Source organism: Mytilus californianus, unplaced genomic scaffold (assembly GCF_021869535.1).
Source record: "Mytilus californianus isolate M0D057914Y unplaced genomic scaffold, xbMytCali1.0.p SCAF_7, whole genome shotgun sequence".
Taxonomy (NCBI): domain Eukaryota; kingdom Metazoa; phylum Mollusca; class Bivalvia; order Mytilida; family Mytilidae; genus Mytilus; species Mytilus californianus.
The window spans coordinates 69,185,299-69,206,168 of NW_026262723.1; the positions used below are offsets into that span (position 1 = coordinate 69,185,299).

A 20,870-nucleotide genomic window follows, 5' to 3' on the forward strand; every position below is an offset into this window, starting at 1 on the left:
ATATTATCAATAAAATGTCATTCAAACTAGTTTTATAGTGATGCTGGTGTATCAAACTTGTATTCTGTCACTTCAAATTTGTTAAAATCGCAAGCATTTCATCACAGAATTGTGCAGAATGCAAACCAGGTAATAAAAAAATGGCGGCCATTGCCGCGATGATTTACAAATTCCCAAACTATTATAAAACACTTCACATCAAATAAATCAAACTTATTTTGGTAATTTTATATGACAAAATATATCTACTAAATGATAAAACTTGTATTTATTTACAATTAGAGTTATGTGGTTTATTTGTTGAGCAGTTCTGATAGTTTTTCAGTCAGACGCTACCAAAATCCGTAAATCTCGGGAAGTCTCGGGGAGTCCGAGATTTTATCAATTTTATACTGAAAAGCGTATGAGATTCATTTCCCGTTAGATATACTGTTCCCAGAACATAAGTACCAAGCACAATACTTTCATTTTTTACAAACTGTTCATGAAATGAAAAATATTTTTTTTAAATTTTGTTATTTATTCTGTAGCTTCAGCTAAGATAAAGTTCAGTTACACAGACATCTGAATTAGATGCTGAGGGCAAAATGTAGGACTATCTGCTGAGGGCAAAATGTAGGACTATCTTTTGGTTATTTTGTTGATACTTTTGTATTTGTTATACATTGTTTTATTATCAGAGGATTTTTAATTGAAGATTAACATTTTGTCTAGTCATTTTAGAATGTCTCGCATTACAAAAGTATATTTTTGAAATCTTAATCGTGAATTTTACAAATGTTTTAAATATCATTTTCTTCTTTTTGTAAATAATTCTATCAGCCATATTGTATATTTCACAGTAGCTGATTCTCAGGTATGGACAAACAGACCTGTATTATTACTGGGACCTCTTTGTAAAATGTTATTATTGTTCTGTTCTAAAAGCACCAGAGAATAAATTTTAAGCATATATTAAGCATATATTGTTGTTTATAACATTGACAATTTAAACCCATGTTGACAACGTAAACCTAATAACAGTTCCAGTTTTTGGGAGGATTGAGTGCTCACAAACATGTTTAACCCTGCCACATTCTTTATGTGCCTGTAGTTCAGTGGTTTCAAAAATTGTTATGTTATAAATTAGGCTGTTAGTTTTTTCGATTGAATAGTTTAACATTTTTATGTCGGGGACGACTATACATTGTCTTTTTTTTCTCATTGTTGAAGGCGTATTGTGACTTATAATTGCTTCCATCCCCTTCATTTGGTCTCTGGTGGATAGTTGTCTCATTGGCAATCATACCACATCTCCTCTTTTTTGTCGAGCCTGCGACTTCTGTCACAGAAAGCTCGACATAGGGATAGTGATCATGCGGCAGCGGCTGCGATGGCGTTAACTAACTACTTAAAAGCTTTATATTTTAGAAGGTGGAAGACCTGAATGCTTCATACTTTGTATATAGACGCCTTATGTTATGAAGTTTCCGTCTGTCATATGTCCATTGTCCTTGACCTCATTTTTATGGTTCAGTGACTACTTGAAAAAAAAATTTAAGATGTTTTGTAATGTTAATTTCTCTCTTATTATGAGTAATAGGATAACTATATTTAGTATGTGCGTACCTTGCAGACAGTTTTCATCTGACCTCGACTTCATTTCATGGATCAGTGAACAAGGTTAAGTTTTCGTGGTCAAGTCCATATATCAGATACTATAAGCAATAGGTCTTCTATAATTGGTGTATGGAATGATTGTAAGGTGTACATGTCCAACTGACAGGTGTCATTTGACCTTGACCTCATTTTCATGGTTCAGTGGTTAAAGTTAAGTTTCTGTGTTTTGGTCTTTTTTTCTAATACTATATGCAATAGGTCAACTATATTTGTTGTATGGAAATATTTTACGATGCACATGTCAGTCTGGCAGTTTTTATTTGACCTTGACTTCATTTTCATGGTTCATTGCTCAGTGTTAAGTTTTTGTGTTTTGGTCTGTTTTTCTTAAACTATAAGCAATAGGTCAACTATATTTGGTTTATGGAATGATTGTAAGGTGTACATGTCCAACTGGAAGGTATCATCTGACCTTGACCTCATTTTCATGGTTAAGTGGTTCAAGTTAAGTTTTTTGTGTTTTGGTTTTTTTTTAATACTATATGCAATAGGTCAACTATATTTGTATGTATGGAAATATTTTATGATGTACATGTCAGTCTGGCAGGTGTTATTTGACCTTGACTTCGTTTTCACGGTTCATTGCTCCGTGTTAAGTTTTTTTGTTTTGGTCTGTTTTTCTTAAACTATAAGCAATAGGTCAACTATATTTGGTGTATGGAATGATTGTAAGGTGTACATGTCCAACTGGAAGGTATCATCTGACCTTGACCTCATTTTCATGGTTCATTGGTCAATGTTAAATTTTCATGGTTAAGTTTGTTTCTTAGATACTACAAGCAATAGGTCAACGATATTTAATGCAGATTGATTGTAAGGTGTACATGTCTGTCTGGCATGGTTCATCTGACCTTGACCTCATTTTCATGGTTCATTGGTCAATGTTAAATTTTCCTGATTAAGTTTGTTTCTTAGAAACTATATGCAATAGGTCAATTAAATTTTGTGTATGGAATGATCGTAAGGTGTACATGTATTTCCGGTTGGGTTTATCTGACCTTGGCCTCATTTTCTTGGATCATGTTAAGTTTATGTGATACTTCTAGTAAAGCTTTATATTTAGGACTATCAACATAAAATCAATGATCAGTAAAGCAGGCGAGACATTTCACCATTTGCACTCTTGTTATATTTACACATGTACAAGTTTAGGTTAACGTTGAATCCAGGAATTACTGTACTGTACTGCATAGTGATTGAAAGTAGGGGTATTTGGATTTATTAAAGTGATATGGCTCCTGAGATGCTATATAAAGCACATTTCTGATCAGAACAAGATTTTTTATTGTCGAGCCTGCGACTTTTGTCGCAGAAAGCTCGACATAGGGATAGTGATCCGGCGGCGGCGGCGGCGGCGTTAGCTAACTTCTTAAAAGCTTTATATTTTAGAAGGTGGAAGGTCTGGATGCTTCATACTTTGTATATGGATGCCTCATGTTACGAAGTTTCCGTCAGTCACATGTCCAATGTCCTTGACCTCATTTTCATGGTTCAGTGACTACTTGAAAAAAAAGTTAAGATTTTTTGTAATGTTAGATTCTCTCTTATTATAAGTAATAGGATAACTATATTTGGTATGTGCGTACCTTGCAAGGTCCTCATGCCCGTCAGACAGTTTTCACTTTACCTCGACCTCATTTCATGGATCAGTGAACAAGGTTAAGTTTTGGTGGTCAAGTCCATATCTCAGATACTATAAGCAATAGGTCTAGTATATTCGGTGTATGGAAGGACTGTAAGGTGTACATGTCCAACTGGCAGGTGTCATCTGACCTTGACCTCATTTTCATGGTTCAGTGGTTATAGTTAAGTTTTTGTGTTTTGGTCTGTTTTTCTTATACTCTATGCCATAGGTCTACTATATTTGGTGTATGGAATGATTGTAAGGTGTACATGTCTAGCGGGCAGGTGTCATCTGACCTTGACCTCATTTACATGGTTCAGTGGTCAAAGTTAAGTTTTTTGAGTTTTGGTCTTTTTTTCTAATACTATATGCAATAGTTCAACTATATTTGGTGTATGGAAATATTTTATGATCTATTTGGCAGTCACGCAGGTTTTATTTGACCTTGACCTCATTTTCAAGGTTCATTGCTCAGTGTTAAGTTTTTGTGTTTTGGTCTGTTTTTCTTAAACTATAAGCAATAGGTCAACTATATTTGTTGTATGGAAGAATTGTTAGCTGTACATGCCTGCCTAGCATGGTTCATCTGACCTTGACCTCATTTTCATGGTTCATTGGTCAATGTTAAGGTTACTTGGTTAATGTTAAGTTTATGTGACAGTTGTAATAAAGCTTTATATTTAGGACTATCAACATAATATCAATGATTAGTAAAGAAGGCGAGACATTTCAGCATGTGCACTCTTGTTTTTATCAAACATAAATCAGATTCATCTATGCATGAAAAGAATAGATTAAGGCTGTTTTACAACTGATCAGCGGACAGAAGATCACTCCTCCATCAATTATAGTTATCCAAAATAAAAAATAAAAAAATCCTATATGCATTGAAAATAGGCCATGATGACCCAATTGTTACTATCAGTGTTAATAAAAATATCACTCCACAGTGGTTCTATGTTTTTTTATCTGGTTTTTGCCTTTTTTGGAAAATATTTGTAGTTTATATGGTTGTTGAACTGAAGACTAAGTTGCTCTTTAAATATGTTTTGGTAATACTTGTTGTAGATTGCTGTCACCCAACTTCTGTTATTTTGTGGTTTCATAAAATATCAATGCTTGAAAAGTACTTAACTTCAGTTTTGTGGTCCAACCAATCGGTACATAATACAAATAAAGAAAAGTCAATCTACTGATGTATGAATTTTATTGGCACTATTAAATATACAGACATGATGAAGTTCAAATATGGATTAAAACATAAATCAATACAAATGCAATAAAAAAAGAAGAAAAGAACTGAAAACTAATTTTCACATAAAATATGTAAAGTGGAGTATAAAAAATGTCAAAATACAAATTGTTCGATAATGGATAAAATGATGAAACAACAATATTAACTAAAACTGATGGCAGTTCCTTGCATACATGAGCACTAAAATACAAATTTAAGAATTACAGAAAACAGAACAAATACATTGATGAACTATTAAATGCAATATACATGAATGATATGAGTGATGATTGATACAGTATTAAAGTTTACAATGATAAAAAACCTACTTAATAAACAGTTATGACAATATATATAATGAAAAGCATAAATCTACAGCAATGCACATACAGAAATGATGCAGACTGTGTCAAAAATGTTTTTTAAACACAAGAAATTGATACAAGTAATCTTTTTTCAATATGACGTAACAAACATATTTGGCTATTTAAATAATACACAAGATTCCGATTTTGATTTTGTGAATAAACTGCCCAGCCTGACCTGGGGTCATTCCGAGGAAAGGCGTCATGGGACATTGTGACATGGAGATATGTGCTTTGTGACGTCATATTTTTCCAGGAAAATGCACTAGTTGGAAGATCATGTATTAGACAACTAGATGAGGTGTCTATAAAACTTTGAGGACCAATTTTAAAAAGAAAAGAAAATAATATTGGTCAGAGACTTAAATCACTCCAACAGCATTGTACATTACAAGAAAATTTAAGTAGTAAAAATATAATGATTACTACAGTAAAGTTTTGAAAAATTGACATGAAAGTCAAACTTATAGAAAATCACTCTGGTATGAAGTGCAAGACATAGTGACAAAATTACTGTTGAATTAAAGGATGTAGTTGTGAAACATTACAACCAATCAGTTAATTTGTAATACTATTTTTTCTGTGTAAAGGAACATAATTAATTTTTCAGAAATCTAGTAAAAAATTGACAATGGCTCTAAATTATTTCATCACATCCATAACACAATCTGTAAGAAATCAATTCAGATAGGATCACATTGCAATGATGCTAAAAAAAAAAAATAATGTCGAGAACAAGTAAGTATTTGATTTTTTTAAAATTTAAAATGATTATAGATTTAAAAAGACAAATACTTACTTTCCAAAAAAAATAAATGCAAAGTTTTCTTTAATATTTAATTGAACAGACTAGAGATTTTTAACTCTCATTACAAAAGAAAGAATTCTAGAAAAGAAAGGGAAACCTAATGAAAACTGAAATCTAATATTTTCTGATCTGATTTTTTGGGGTTCTTGAAAATGGTAACTATAATTTTCATTTGAAATATTCAGATTATGATAAATACTTGTGGTTGAAATAAATAGAGTTGAACACATTCGGTGATATATACACATGTCAACTTGAATACATTCAGTGGTATATGAACATGGCAACATGAAATGCATTCAGTGGTACATGAACATGGCAACTTGAACACATTCAGTGGTATATGAACATGGCAACATGAAACACATTCAGTGGTACATGAACATGGCATCTTGAACACATTCAGTGGTATAAGAACATTGCAACATGAAACACATCAGTGGTACATGAACATGGCAATTTGAACACATTTATTGGTATATGAACATAACACATCTTATCCCTGAGAATAATATTCTATTTTAATATGTTCAAAGCGTTACTGTCACCATGTGTTCCATTGCTTATAAGCTATTCTAAAATGAAGTAATTCATGCGTAAATTAAGTATATTTTAATTAAGGATTTCTGATTTAGGTTTATCTAGTAATAAGGTTATGATTAAAAAAAAAATAAAAAAAATGCATTTCATATTTGTTTTTTAATAGCTGTCATGAATTCTTTACATGAAAAAATTATGTGATACAAACCATAATAAAAGAATCCACAGTAGTGAAAAAAAAAGATTAATAAAAAAATGACACTATCAAGCAAAATGAAATACCCAATCTAAAATCAATTATAAAATGAATTATTTTTAAAACAATTACCATTAACAACTTATTTTCAACAATACATGTGTAAACTTTAATCATTTATAAAGGAGTTAGACATTCCTCATTCAAAATATTCCAATCAGCAAAATAAAATACTTTCAATTCTACATCAATTCCGAAACAATCTATAATTATTTATTAAGAAACAAAACAATGTTTTCATTATATAAATGACTTCCAGTTATTTTTTGCAAAATGACATCTTTGAAATCACATTTATTCATGGTTTTAGGCATAGTACAAATCAAACAAATTTGTTTTTCATTGGGTATTGGATTTTGTTGCTTTTTGTATGTTAAAAAGAAAAATTTAAATCCAAATTATATTTCTGTAAATAATTCTGGAGAATGCTGCAGTTAATACAAAGTATTACATTAAAATGCATGATAAAAAGAGATATGACATTGTTTCAAATTGTAAGTTGCTATTGGTCCACAATAAAACTACAAGTTAGGAATTAATTTGCATATATATTATAAAGACGATACACAAAATAAATTAATTGATAGTTTAACCTCCAAATCACCAGGTTTTTCAATAAATTTTTGAATACTTCATATTTAAATTGTACTATATATAGGTCAATCCAAAACACCCTTTGGTCCAGGTTACATTAAAAATAAGTCAAAATGAATGAAAAAGTCGACTTTTGTAAGTAAAAAAATCTGAAGTCAGCTGAACTTCAAAATTGGAGGTATTTATTATAAATAATGCATTCTCTACAAGTAAATGCATTTAGGAGTCAGAATTAATATAAAAGAATAAATGTATGAAAGAATCAAAGTCAGTTACATGTAGTCAATTTGTTTTGATAACCTGTAACACAAGAAATTTTTATTGACCTAATATCATTCACCCTGGAATAGAGATCATGGAGTATCATATGAGTAACTCATAACAAACACTAACAATTTTTAACAGGAGAATTGAACAACTTTCTGTTTGCCACTGTTTTTGCTTCTTTCATAATGTTAAATGGAGGTGTTTCATGTTTTCTTGGTGACTTCAATGGTGATTTAAAGCAGGATCTACAAACAGCAAGGTATTTGTCAGCTCCTCCAATTATTTCAACCTGAAGAAAACAAAACAAACAAAATTAATTAAACAATATTTTGCGAAAGAACAAGGTAAATGGCAAATAAAATAAACATTCCTGCTGTAAACTTGATCATAATTTCTAGAAACTAGAAATAGAGCAATTGAAGTCTGTAACAGGGCTTCCAAAATTATTTTTAGCCAGCCGGACATTTTATATATTATCCCGATTTTAATCCCTTAAGACTAAATAAATAAAAGGCAATTATGATAATCAGTTGCCGAGTTGGCCATCCGAATGATTGACATTAAAATAAAAACGATATTAAACTTTCTTTGATTCAAATTCGAAGTTCTGACATAAACTGTTAAATTGGCAGTGCATCATTCGAAGTGTGCAACATCAGCGTACTTATATCTACTTAAGACTCTTTATTTGTGCAAAATAACGTTGTCAAAATCTTTACTTTCGTTTTTAAATCTAAACTGGATGTTATCTTGACAATTGTAAAACATGGACCAGAGACAGATACGTAAATTCCGTGTACGTTTACAAAGCATGAATGAGTGTAAGTAGCTCTTTCTACGTTATTTCTTCAAGAAAATATTCGAAATAAACGTGAGATAAAGGTATCAATGACAATTTAAGCATTTTTTGAAGGAATTAGGAAGCATAATTAAATTTCACACCTGCGCACACGTGTACTAGTTCAAACAGAGACATGTCTCTGGTTCAAACAACGTGGTTATGACGATTTTTCATTTTCACCTTTTTAATTTTTTCATCAAATCATATTTGTAAACGTATTTCTGATAATTTAAATCTTTTTGACTAAATTAATTAGATGCAAACCGCTGAAATGTAAGAAAATAACTTTGAATAGACCGATCAATGTCCGGTTCAAAATAGTTTACCTGTCACCTGAACAGGTAAATTTCAGCTGTTCGACAACTAATTAGCCTTGATTAAAATGAGGAGGTATTAAAGTAGGGGTTGCTTTGATAGTACTTAATGATCATGTCACTTTTATGACCGGAAATGTGTGGCTGTTAAAGGCAAAAGGTTGCAAAAAGATCACGAATTATGTTAAAATGACCGTCTCTTAAGCATTGAAAACTAAAAAGTAGATGTCCATTTCATGCTTTGCCCAGCCGGACTTTTACCGGACATTATACAAATGTCCGGAATATATGACCGTTTTGGAAGCCTTGGTCTGTAATCTTTTCTCTTTTCTAGAAAAGATCAATAAGAAATAGCTTCCAGTAACTGTGAGCATACTAAGGGATCATAAAGGAAGCTATGAGCATGCTCAGAGCTTTTTAAGTAGTCTCTTCTTAGCAGTTCTTGTAACACCAATTATTACTACTTCCTTTTGTTTTGGTTTACTTGTTACATTATGACTGTCAAAGTACAGGTATGATACAGGTTGCCCTAATTCTACAGGTGAAACCATGTCAGGGCTATCCAAGTAAAAATAAAATTGGTGTCTAGGCATGGGACAGATTTTTTTGGCATGACCTACAGACATAAAATTTGGCTTAAAGGCTTGAATCGCACCACCCATGTACAATGATATAAAGAGCTGTCCAACAAATTCCCTACTTTTCCTTGGATAGCCTTCAATGCATTTTGTGAAACCAATTCCATTCTATGGGCTTTTTAAATAGTGAAGACTATTTTAAGGTAGATATTATCCATTTGGAGTAATACAGTGTTACTCTATAGGGAGATGTCAATAGTGAAAATCCAATCATGTGGTATTTATTTTTATTTCCGTTAATATTTTTTATGATTGTTTGCTCTACATCCAGTGGCAAATAGTTCGTGCATATTTTTTTATGATGCAACCAAGTGATTTTTTTTAAATATCATTATTTCAATTAGATTTTTGTACAATGTCTACTTACTGCAGTTTCTTGGCCTTTCCTCTTTGTAAAAGACCCTTCATTATTGCAACCCATACAAACAGAAGTCAATTTGATTACATTCTCTGCTAAAGGTACTAGATTTAAGATGTTTCCAAATCCCTAAAAACAAAAACAGGTTTATAGAAAAAATAATACAAATGCAGCCAATTTATTCATTCATTTTTATAGATTTATTTTTGTATCTCAACACTGAAAACAACAAGAGTGCACACGCTGAAATGTCTCGCCTTCTTTACTAATCATTGATATTATGTTGATAGTCCAAAATATAAAGCTTTATTACAACTGTCACATAAACTTAACATTAACCAAGTAAACTAAACATTGACCAATGAACCATGAAAATGAGGTCAAGGTCAGATGAACCATGCTAGGCAGGCATGTACAGCTAACAATTCTTCCATACAACAAATATAGTTGACCTATTGCTTATAGTTTAAGAAAAACAGACGAAAACACAAAAACTTAACACTGAGCAATGAACCTTGAAAATGAGGTCAAGGTCAAATAAAACCTGCGTAACTGACATATAGATCATAAAATATTTCCATACACCAAATATAGTTGAACTATTGCATATAGTATTAGAAAAAAAGACCAAAACTCAAAAACTTAACTTTGACCACTGAACCATGAAAATGAGGTCAAGGTAAGATGACACCTGCCAGCTAGACATGTACACCTTACAATCATTCCATACACCAAATATAGCTGACCTATTGCATGCAGTATTAGAAAGAAAGACCAAAACTCAAAAACTTAACTTTGACCACTGAACCATGAAAATGAGGTCAAGGTCAGATGACACCTGCCAGCTAGACATGTACACCTTACAATCATTCCATACACTAAATATAGTAGACCTATTGCATACAGTATAAGAAAAACAGACCAAAACACAAAAACTTAACTATAACCACTGAACCATGAAAATGAGGTCAAGGTCAGATGACACCTGCCAGTTGGACATGTACACCTTACAGTCCTTCCATACACCGAATATACTAGACCTATTGCTTATAGTATCTGAGATATGGACTTGACCACGAAAACTTAACCTTGTTCACTGATCCATGAAATGAGGTCGAGGTCAAGTGAAAACTGTCTGACGGGCATGAGGACCTTGCAAGGTACGCACATACCAAATATAGTTATCCTATTACTTATAATAAGAGAGAATTTAACATTACAAAAAATCTGAACTTTTTTTTCAAGTAGTCACTGAACCATGAAAATGAGGTCAAGGACATTGGACATGTGACTGACGGAAACTTCGTAACATGAGGCATCCATATACAAAGTATGAAGCATCCAGGTCTTCCATCTTCTAAAATATAAAGCTTTTAAGAAGTTAGCTAACGCCGCCGCCGCCGCCGGATCGCTATCCCTATGTCGAGCTTTCTGCGACAAAAGTCGCAGGCTCGACAAAAATAAGGCATTTCTAAATATTTTTGAAAAAATTTAACACCACTAATCTATGAATCTAGTCGGATTCTGAACTTGATTGTAAAAGCAGATAATAAATGGAGAATGTGTCCATGGGACACAGATGATGGATGCCCTGCTTGCATATAGCGTTATAAAGGGACATAAATAAAGAAGGGTAAAAGTGACATCACCCAAATTCAAACGATCTGTATTTTATGGTAATAAGCATTGTGTGCAAGTTTCATAACATTTGGTTGAGGCAAACTAAAGTTCGAGAAAGGAAACTTAACATTCAGCAATTTTTCCATTAATAAAGGGGCTTAACTCAAGAACAGTAAAAGTGACGCCACCCAAATTCTATCTTGATCTGTGTTTTGTGGTAATAAGCATTGTGTATAAGTTTCATAACATTTGGTTGAGGAAAACTAAAGTTAGAGAATAGAAACTAATTTTGGGACGTATGTTCTTACAGACAAGGGTAACACTTAATGTCCCCATGGCTGTGGTAGGGGCATAAAAAATACATACATTCAAAACTATTTTTACACCATTCAATTAGAATAAAATTATTTTGTACAGCCAATTTGGAAAGACAAAGGCAGGTTGCTTCAATTTTTGTAAACATGAATGTTCAACATCACGTTTGTCTTTTTTATTTCTGATACTCTGTTACTTACCTTCTTTTGAAAAGTTCCATCTAATGCTGCAACTATAACAGTTTTACCTCTCTCTGCCATCTCATCACTAAAACTCACAACATCTGGGAACTGGAAATAATAAAAATGCCATGACACAGTATTCATCTAACATCACTAAAACGGCTGTTGTAAAATAATTTGGAAAAGAATAATACAAATTTCAAGAACTTTTCAGACATATTGAAGAGTTGTTAACATTTCCAATAGTCGTCAAACTGATATGTACTGATAGTAATGCAACTTCATACAAAATATCGTTGATCTATCACCAGTAGATCCTACCAAACTAACTTCAGCAGAAAACTTAACATTGAAAATTGCTAATTAATTCAAAGTCACCAGACCATGTTTTCAGGGGGCAGGGCCTCAAAATAGTCGTCAAACTTATATGTACTGATAGTAATGCAACTTTAAACAAAATATCATTGATCTATCACAAGTAGATCCTATCAAACTAACTTAAGCAGAAAACTTAACATTGAAAATTGCTTATTAATTCAAAGTCACTGGAACATGTCCTAGGGGCAGCGCCTCAAAATAGTTGTCAAACTGATACATGTATGTACTGATAGTAATGCAACTTCTTAGTAAATATCAATGATCTATCACAAGTAGTTCCTATCAAACTAACTTAAGCAAAAAACTTAACAATTGCTGACGCTGGAGATGGAGTTGCTGGAAAAGCAATCCCTATGTCTCGCTTTCCGCGACTTTCGTCGGAGTGGAGACAAAAACTAAGCATTGTCCAATAAACCATGAAGTTGAGGTCAAAGTCAGATGAAACTTGCCAGTTGGACATGTACACCTTACAATCATTCCATACACCAAATATAGTTTACCTAATGCTTACAGAATGATGAGATACGGACTTCACCATGTAACTTTAACCTTGATCACTGATCCATAAAATGAGGTTGAGGTCAGGTGAACCATACCTGATAGACATGTAGATGTTGCAAGGAACATATATACCAAATATAGTTATCCTATTACTCATAATAGGTGAGTATTTCACTTGACAAAAAAAACTTGTTTTTTTTCAAGTCACTGAACAATGAAAATGAGGTCAAGGACAATGGATATATGACAGACGGAAACTTAGTAACATAAGGCATCTGCCTACAAGGTATAAAGCATCTAGGTCTTCTAGCTTCTGAAATATAAAGCTATATATACAAATAGTTTACGCCGTTGCCGCATTGTAATCACTATGTCTTGCATTCTGAGACTTTTGTCGCAGGCGAAACAAAAATGTTATGTTAAAAATAAAATTTAAACAATTGATGTGAGAAATTGCATGTACCTGGATATTTCATTAACCCTTTCGCCCTGAGTCCCGGTTTACCGGGATTCACGCTTCAGATAGCTGACGACGAGTCCCGTTTTACCGGGATCGGAATACCTCTTCTATATTTCCCGCTCAAAACAGTGCAAACACGAGTTATCTTTCTTTGTTGAATACCCGGATGAAAGTGTAAACATGGCGCTTCCGTTTGTTGAAAACCGTGTCAAAATCAGAGGAAATTTACGGAATTTATGAGAATTTGAAATGAGGGAACATTTTTTTTGAAAGAATATGGAAGAATTGAAGCCAAACTAGTATACTTTAATGACATAAAATGTCGTTTTATGTACAAAACACTTGGAATGGACATCGTTTACTGTAAGGAATTTGTACAGCCTCATGAAATTTTTCAAAATTTTGCCGTTTTGGGTTTAAAAATTACAATTTTGGGTCAAAGGGCAGAATTTTGAGGATTTCACCTAGATAATGCCAAAAATTTGAAAATTTGAATATTTTATGAAGAAAAATTATCAAAACATGAACAAAACTGTGAACATGGTGTTAGTGAACGAAATAAAGTCTAAAGACACAAATAACTACAGACAAGTTTTTATTGACATTTATTATGAAGATCTCCCACTTGAGTAATAGTAGCCAGGGAAGCCATCGTCTCAGAGTAGCTTCTGTCTGGTGAACAAATCTTCATATCTCTTTTGGCAAGGGAAATAAAAGTAATTGAATAGGTTGAAAGGTCATTATACACAATTTATACTTACAAACTGTCCTTCATCCACACCAATAACATCAAAGTTCTCAGCCATAACTAAAACATCATCTAACTTTTCTGCTGGGACTGCTGGCAATGTTTGTCTATAAAAATTATTAAAAGTATCAAAATAAAGATGAACAAATTAATTCTGGTTTTTCATATTTGTATCCCAATACTGTGAATAAATTATATAAAATTTTCACATTTTCAGTCATAATTGCTTCTTATTTAGTTATTCAAGAAGAAAAGGACAGTGGACTTTACAAACTCTACAATTCAGGCAAAAAAACCAACCATTAGTGTTTTTTTTTTTTATTATAACATCAAACAAGTGAATCTGTGAACTACTGCTCACTAATGATACCCCCGCCCGCTAAAAGTATAAGGTAAACAGGAAGTTGTTGAGTGATGAATCTGAAAACGCATCACACAGTATAGCTGACTCATATGAACCCTGAAACCAAATTTCAGAAATCCTGGTAATGTAGTTCCTGAGAAAGATGCTACGAAAAATATTCATGGGACGGACAGACTGACGGATGGACTGACAGACAGAGGTAAAACAGTATACTCCCACTTTTTTAAAGCAGGGGTATAATTATCAAATTATTGTTAACAACAATATAGTTGTGAAAATATGACACAATTTGCATTAGAGTATGATTCAGTATATTGTATAGAATGCTCCATAGTGGTTTTATACAGGTAAAATGTATGTGCATGAAAACTAACCATTCTGCACACCATTTTATGGTTTAGAAAAATTCTTATAAATAGCAAAAATTTTTAATAGAGTTTAAGATCTGCTGCAATCTTTATTTTGTTTCTTAATTTAAAGACACAATTAAGAATAAAAACAAGAATTAAGATCAAAATATATTTTTTTATTATATACTTAGTAGTTAATACAGATAAATTGTATGTGTAATACATAATTGGCTGGCAAGCGTGCTGTATCAGCCACCCGTGATGATATCAATATCAGCACGGTTGCAAAGGCTTTATCACACCTTTAATCTGTATGACGTCATGTCATCGATTGCAGTCACTGTTGCAAAGGCTTTAGCAAACCCCTAATCTGTATGACGTCATGTCAAACCTATAATCTGTATGACGTCATTTCAAACCTCCTTACCTGTATGACGTCATGTCACATAAAAAACATCTATGTGAGCTCGAGGTACATGTAGATACATGTAATAAAGTGTATATGATATGGCTTTTTCAATATCACATCCTTATCAACCCGAGACACCAATATAATCCCAGTCTTCACGCTGAACCACAGGCCCAGCAGCCCAGGCTTGTAAAATTCCTTTCGTGCCTGTAAAAATCATCCCTACAGGCCAACAGAATCTAACTAAAATTTTCCAATAGTTGAGATCCGGGCCTGTTGATTTTAAAGTTTATTGTGAAGACTGTAATCCCAAGAGCTCTGCTTTTTTTTTAATATAATTTACAAAGTTCACATCATAATGAACATGCATACCCTAGTTTTAAGTTGATGTAACCACAATTTCATGGTCAAGTATTTTGATTAAAACATTTGTATCTAACAATACATAAACACAGTCCAATCTCAAGAATTATATATTGGTTTTCCAATATATTTTTTTTGAATACATACTTTTAATCTTTTAAAAATACGTTATCTTTTGCAATCAGTGCAATCTTATTTTGTCCAGGTAAACTTGTGTGCATTATTTACTCAACTTACTTATCATGTGTAGCTATGCCTTCTTTGTCATATCTGTCATCTTTTGAGTATTTAATGACCAAGCATTTATAATTGGCTATCTGGTATCTTTTCATTCTTCTCATTAATTCTGTCCTAAAATATACCAACAAAAACATCCTTTAAACAAATGCATATGCATTTGAATAATAATATATAGGAGACCATTATAGCAGTTTTGGCATTCAGCAGACATAGATCCATCATTGATGCAATAAAACATCATGGACATATGCATTTATCAAAAAGTACTTTCATTTCAAAACATTATTTTCATCCTTCTGAAGATCACCCAAGATCAGATCACCTAAGATCACCCCCGGTTTTTGGTGGGGTTCATGTTACTTTATAGTTTTCTGTGATATGTATACTGTTGTTTGTATTTTGGTCTTTTTTTGTTTTTTGCCATGATGCTGTCAGTTTATTTTTGACGTGAGTTTGAGTCACTTTAGTATCGTTCGCATCTCTTATTCTGCAATAGAAATCAAAAGTTATACTTATATTATTGATATGTAAATCTTTATACATTTCTATCAAATATATATTGTACAAACATTTCTATAAGTTTTTGCATATCATGATGTTTTTTCAAGGTACATCTGTATGCATGTTTAAAACTTACTTGAAATGTATCTATTTCTGGAAAAGACACCATCACATGTACATTTTTGTATATATATAAATGTACATGTCCTCTGGTGACATTGATTCTATCTATCAGATCAATTAAAAATCTGTTTCATGACCATTCACATTTAAATAAGACTACTTATACTTGTACTTACGTTTTGCCAGAAAACATAGGACCAAATATCACCTGGAAAAAAAAAACCCAATCTGTTAAACATTGCACTCCTAAGTATTCTTATGCTAACAGTAAAAATTACCCAAGACAACATTTTAAGTATTGCAGATGATGCAACTCCAAATCAGTATCAAGGTAAAGAAATACATGTATCTGTTATCAGTTACAAACTTGCAAACTTGAAAGTAGGTTAACATTTTGCTGAACTAGTGAAATGATCTGTGAGGCGATGGTGTGTTTTTACAAGGGTGTTTCGTGTATAGTATTATAAATGTCTTTGTTTATAAAGACGCAAACCATGCTGGATTTCTGATACTTTAATCAAGGTAGATAACTGTGTTAAACATTGTACATAGTAACATACGGAATGAAATGACGGACATATATTCCGGATCAATATTAAAGTTAGGATATTACATCCCTCCTCAACTTAGATAAAGAAATAATTTTCATTTAAACTTATTGAAACATTAAACATTAAGATATTTTTGTTGTTATGAAATTATCTATCAAAAGAATGAAATGAAGTCTATGATTGTCATAAAAATGGATTTCAAATTTTCTATCATATAAAGTTTAAAATGTTCTGACTAGAGTCTCTTGACTAGAATCCACAGAATGATTGCTAACAAACTAATGTCTAGTTCTTACAAATTCTATTGCCTTTTGAATAGTTTTGTCCTTTGAAGAAGCCATTTTAACTTCATCAAGTGTCATTGCACGAGGTACTGCTTCAGACATAACAAATCTCACATACTGTTCTGCTATAGATTGTTCTCGGGATTTGACAGGGTTGTCTGATGGGTGTCTTGACATAAAATCTGCAGGATTTTCACTTCCTGGTCGATATGTTATCTTAAGTTTGTATGGTTGTAATCTCAAACCCCAACGTTCAATTCTCAGTGGTGGCTTTGGTTTCTGCCAAATACGCTCTAGTGGCTTGTGATCTGTTATAATGTTCACGTTTGGTGCACCTCTTATGTACATATCAAAGTGTTCACATGCCCAAACAATAGCAAGAGCTTCTCGTTCAGTTTGGCTATACCTTGTTTCAGTGTCAGTAAGACTTCTGCTGGCATAAGCTACAGTTTTTCCTTCTTGAGACATTATTGCCCCGAGTCCAACAGGACTGGCATCAACCAAAATATCAATCTCATGTTTCGGATTAAAATATGTCATGACGGTGTCGCTAGATAGTTCGTATTTCAATTTTTCGAAAGCTGCTTCTTGTTCAGAACCCCAGGTCCAATTTGTATCTTGGCGTGTTAGTCTTCTTAACGGCTCACATAATGTTGCATAATTCTGTATGAATCTAGATGAGTATGTAGTCATACCTAGAAAGCTACGCAGTTCTGGTACATTTTTCGGTGGAGACATGTCTTTGATTGCGCTAACCTTCTTTGGATCTGGCGAAATGCCATCTTTCGAAAATGTAACCCCGAAAAACACTACTTGATCTTTATTAAACTCACATTTTTCAAGATTTAAAGTTAGTCCGTTTTCAAGTAACCTCTTGAATGTGGCATCTAACGCTTTATCATGTTCTGCCTGTGATTTGCCATATATGATTATGTCGTCTGAAATGTTTTTAACTCCAGGTATACCACTTACAACGTTGCGTATTACTTCTTGGAAAATTTCTGAAGCTGATGATATTCCAAAATTGAGGCGTTTGTAACAAAATAGACCTGCATGTGTACTAAATGTTGTTATATATCGAGACGAAGGATGGAGTTCCAGCTGGTGGTATCCTGACCTTAGGTCCAGCTTTGTAAACAGTATTGCTCCAGTTAAGTCGTGTATCAGTTCATCTATAGTCGGTAAAAGATGTCGTTCACGAGATATAGCTTTGTTCGGCTGACGCATATCAACACATAGTCTAATCTCTTCTGGGTTTTTCTTTGGTGGAGTCACTATAGGAGACACCCAGGGTGTTGGTGTACCCTCTATTTTTTCAATAATATCTTGCTCTTGCAGTTTTATAAGTTCTTTCTCAACTTTATCACGAAGGTGAAATGGTGTCCTTCTGTGTCTCTGTGCTACTGGTTTCACATTTTCATCTATGTGCAGTTTAATTGGTTTTCCCTTGTATTTACCAATGCCTTCAAACAATTTAGGATATTTTGCTTTTGGATCAGTTATCTGGTTAATAATCTTTACAAGCCCTAGCTTGCTTGCAAGTGGGTATCCGAGCAAAGCTCCATGATTTCCTTGAACTACATAGAAGGTGTCACAGTCAATAGTACTTTTTGTTTCGACACTAAGCTGACATTGACCCATGACCTTTAAAGGATCACTTCCGCCATACGGTAATAAATTTGGATTATTGCCCTTTTTCATCTTAGGTGCTCCTATCTTGTGATAAGTTTTCTGGTCAAGAAGGTTAACTGTTGCACCAGTGTCTAGAAGAAAGTTGCAATGTTTGTCGTTTATGCGAATGTTTACTCTTGGTGTTTTCGAACCAACTACACTTACATGTTCTCGTGACGGTGTAATCATGCTGATATGATATGCATATTCTTCATCACTACTTGATTCATAATTATTGTTGTCTGTGTTATGTTGGACTTCTCTAACTTTTTCTTGTCTAGTAGGATTGTGCCTCTGTCTACATACTTTGCTGAAATGATTTAGTTTACTGCAATAGTTGCATTTTTTCCCTTTAGCTGGGCATTCATTTGTATGCGGGTACTGTCCACCACAGTTACGGCATGTATGTTTGTGTTGTTTAGAATTATCATTACGGTATTGTGGCTTTGTGTTATTTCTTTGGTTGTTTTGCTTTTGTGGTTGTCTTTGGGCGGTACGTTGTGTAGATTGTACTTTATTTATGGTTTCGCGTTCCATAGTTAGAGCTTGTGAATCTGCCATCTCAAGCGCCCTTCCAGTTGCCAATATGTCATCAAGTGTCTTGTCAGGTTCCCTCAGAGCTCTTCGTCTGAGCCTGTTTGATTTGCAGTTTTGAATGACTTGTGTGAGAATTTCACTGTCTATGTTGCCAAATTTGCAATTTTTTGATAACTTCCGTAATTCAGTAACAAACTCATCTAATGATTGACCATCTATCTAATTGTTTATAGCTACGGAATTTGTATATTTCCATTTGTATGTTCTTCTTGGGGTCAAAATAGTCTTTCAGGACTTTCTTTGTTGCATCATACGAGGCTAATGTTTGCTTTTTTTCGGCATCGTATATATCATAGACCCTTTCCCCAGCATAATGTAATAATAAGGCACGTTTTCTGTCTTCATCGTCGATATCTAGACCAATGAAAAGGTTTTCTAGGCGTTCAACCCATTTTTCCCAACGAGGACCTGCGCTTGATTTGTCCGTTTCAATATCAAAGGAAGGAAATGCGGGTAAATTAAAAGCTGCCATTTTCTCGTCGCCAATGAAATGATCTGTGAGGCGATGGTGTGTTTTTACAAGGGTGTTTCGTGTATAGTATTATAAATGTCTTTGTTTATAAAGACGCAAACCATGCTGGATTTCTGATACTTTAATCAAGGTAGATAACTGTGTTAAACATTGTACATAGTAACATACGGAATGAAATGACGGACATATATTCCGGATCAATATTAAAGTTAGGATATTACAACTAGCATACATGTACATTATTTTTTAGGGGCCAGCTGAAGGCTTCCTCTAGATGCTGAATTTTCTCACTGCGTTGAAGGCCCATTATGGCCTTGGGCTGTGTCCTGCTCTTGGTCCGGTTGTTATCTCTTTGACACATTCCCCATTTCCATTCTCTATTATCTAATACACTTTCTAAGTTCTTTTTTAAATTTTCAAAAGAAAAATAATATTCAAACCGATGTATTTTTTTAAGGAAATATGCTATTTTTATATATATTATTGAATGTGCCTGAAATAGTCTTGAAAATTGTAATCATTTTTTTCATTTGTTTGTAAGACATCTTAGGGTTAAAAAAAATAAGTCATAGGCATCTACAGACTACACTCCTCATCTTGGAAATGTTCGTGAAAAATTCTCCTCGTTTATGATTTATAATTTTAAGGACTATTCATTTTTCAAAAAGTAACTGCATTTTTCATGAATTTAAGGGATAGTCACTCATGTTGGGGACCAATTGGGGAGGGGGTAGTCCCCAACCTGTTAACTGGTGTTAATATAAAATTATCATGATTCATGGCGCCACACTATTCACTAAGAGTAAGATAAAAAAAAAGTCATTGACCATGAAATAATATAAACTAAGTTAGGAAAAGATGTAGTGGTCAACCTACATTGCAAAGTTGGGACGAGACATGTATGTGGCGATAATCATGTGTTTTGTCTTTGTTCCAATCAACGTAACGAGTCAAACATCACAAAAATGGTATTAAATTGTGTTTATAACCATAATCTTAGCATATTCACCTGTATTTGTCCTCTCGACGACTTGTTTAGTCTTGGAGAATTAAATATATGTCCAGTGGAACACATTTTCTAGTTTTTCTGAAAAAAATTATGTTGCGAAGTTGATTTTGCCGCGAGTTAGCAAGCTTGAAATTGCCTCCAAAAATGACGTCATCAGTGTTTATGTTTTAATTTACTTTATTTTTTTTAACGTTATTTATAAATTTGATAATTGATTAAAAAATAATGCCGTCC

The 20,870-nt window shown here is 33.1% G+C and overlaps 1 protein-coding gene across 1 annotated transcript; it reads right to left on the minus strand.

The window, feature by feature from the left end:
• Positions 1–6,614: 6,614 nt before the first annotated feature.
• Positions 6,615–20,841, minus strand: LOC127709969 (thymidine kinase, cytosolic-like). Its single transcript, XM_052215676.1, has 7 exons — positions 20,637–20,841; positions 16,229–16,260; positions 15,426–15,539; positions 13,716–13,809; positions 11,634–11,723; positions 9,508–9,627; positions 6,615–7,636 (listed from the first exon to the last, which is right to left on the minus strand). Exons 1-7 carry the CDS (start codon positions 20,700–20,702, stop codon positions 7,469–7,471), a joined length of 684 nt encoding a protein of 227 aa, XP_052071636.1. The 5' UTR covers positions 20,703–20,841; the 3' UTR covers positions 6,615–7,468.
• Positions 20,842–20,870: the final 29 nt, after the last annotated feature.

Coding starts and splice junctions, on each gene's coding strand:
- LOC127709969 (XM_052215676.1), bottom strand. CDS start 20,702: ATGTGTTCCACTGGACATATATTTAATTCTCCAAGACTAAACAAGTCG. Junction 15,540..16,228: donor CCTATGTTTTCTGGCAAAAC/GTAAGTACAAGT, acceptor GGTATATTTTAG/GACAGAATTAATGAGAAGAA. Junction 11,724..13,715: donor GTGTGGATGAAGGACAGTTT/GTAAGTATAAAT, acceptor TATTATTTCCAG/TTCCCAGATGTTGTGAGTTT.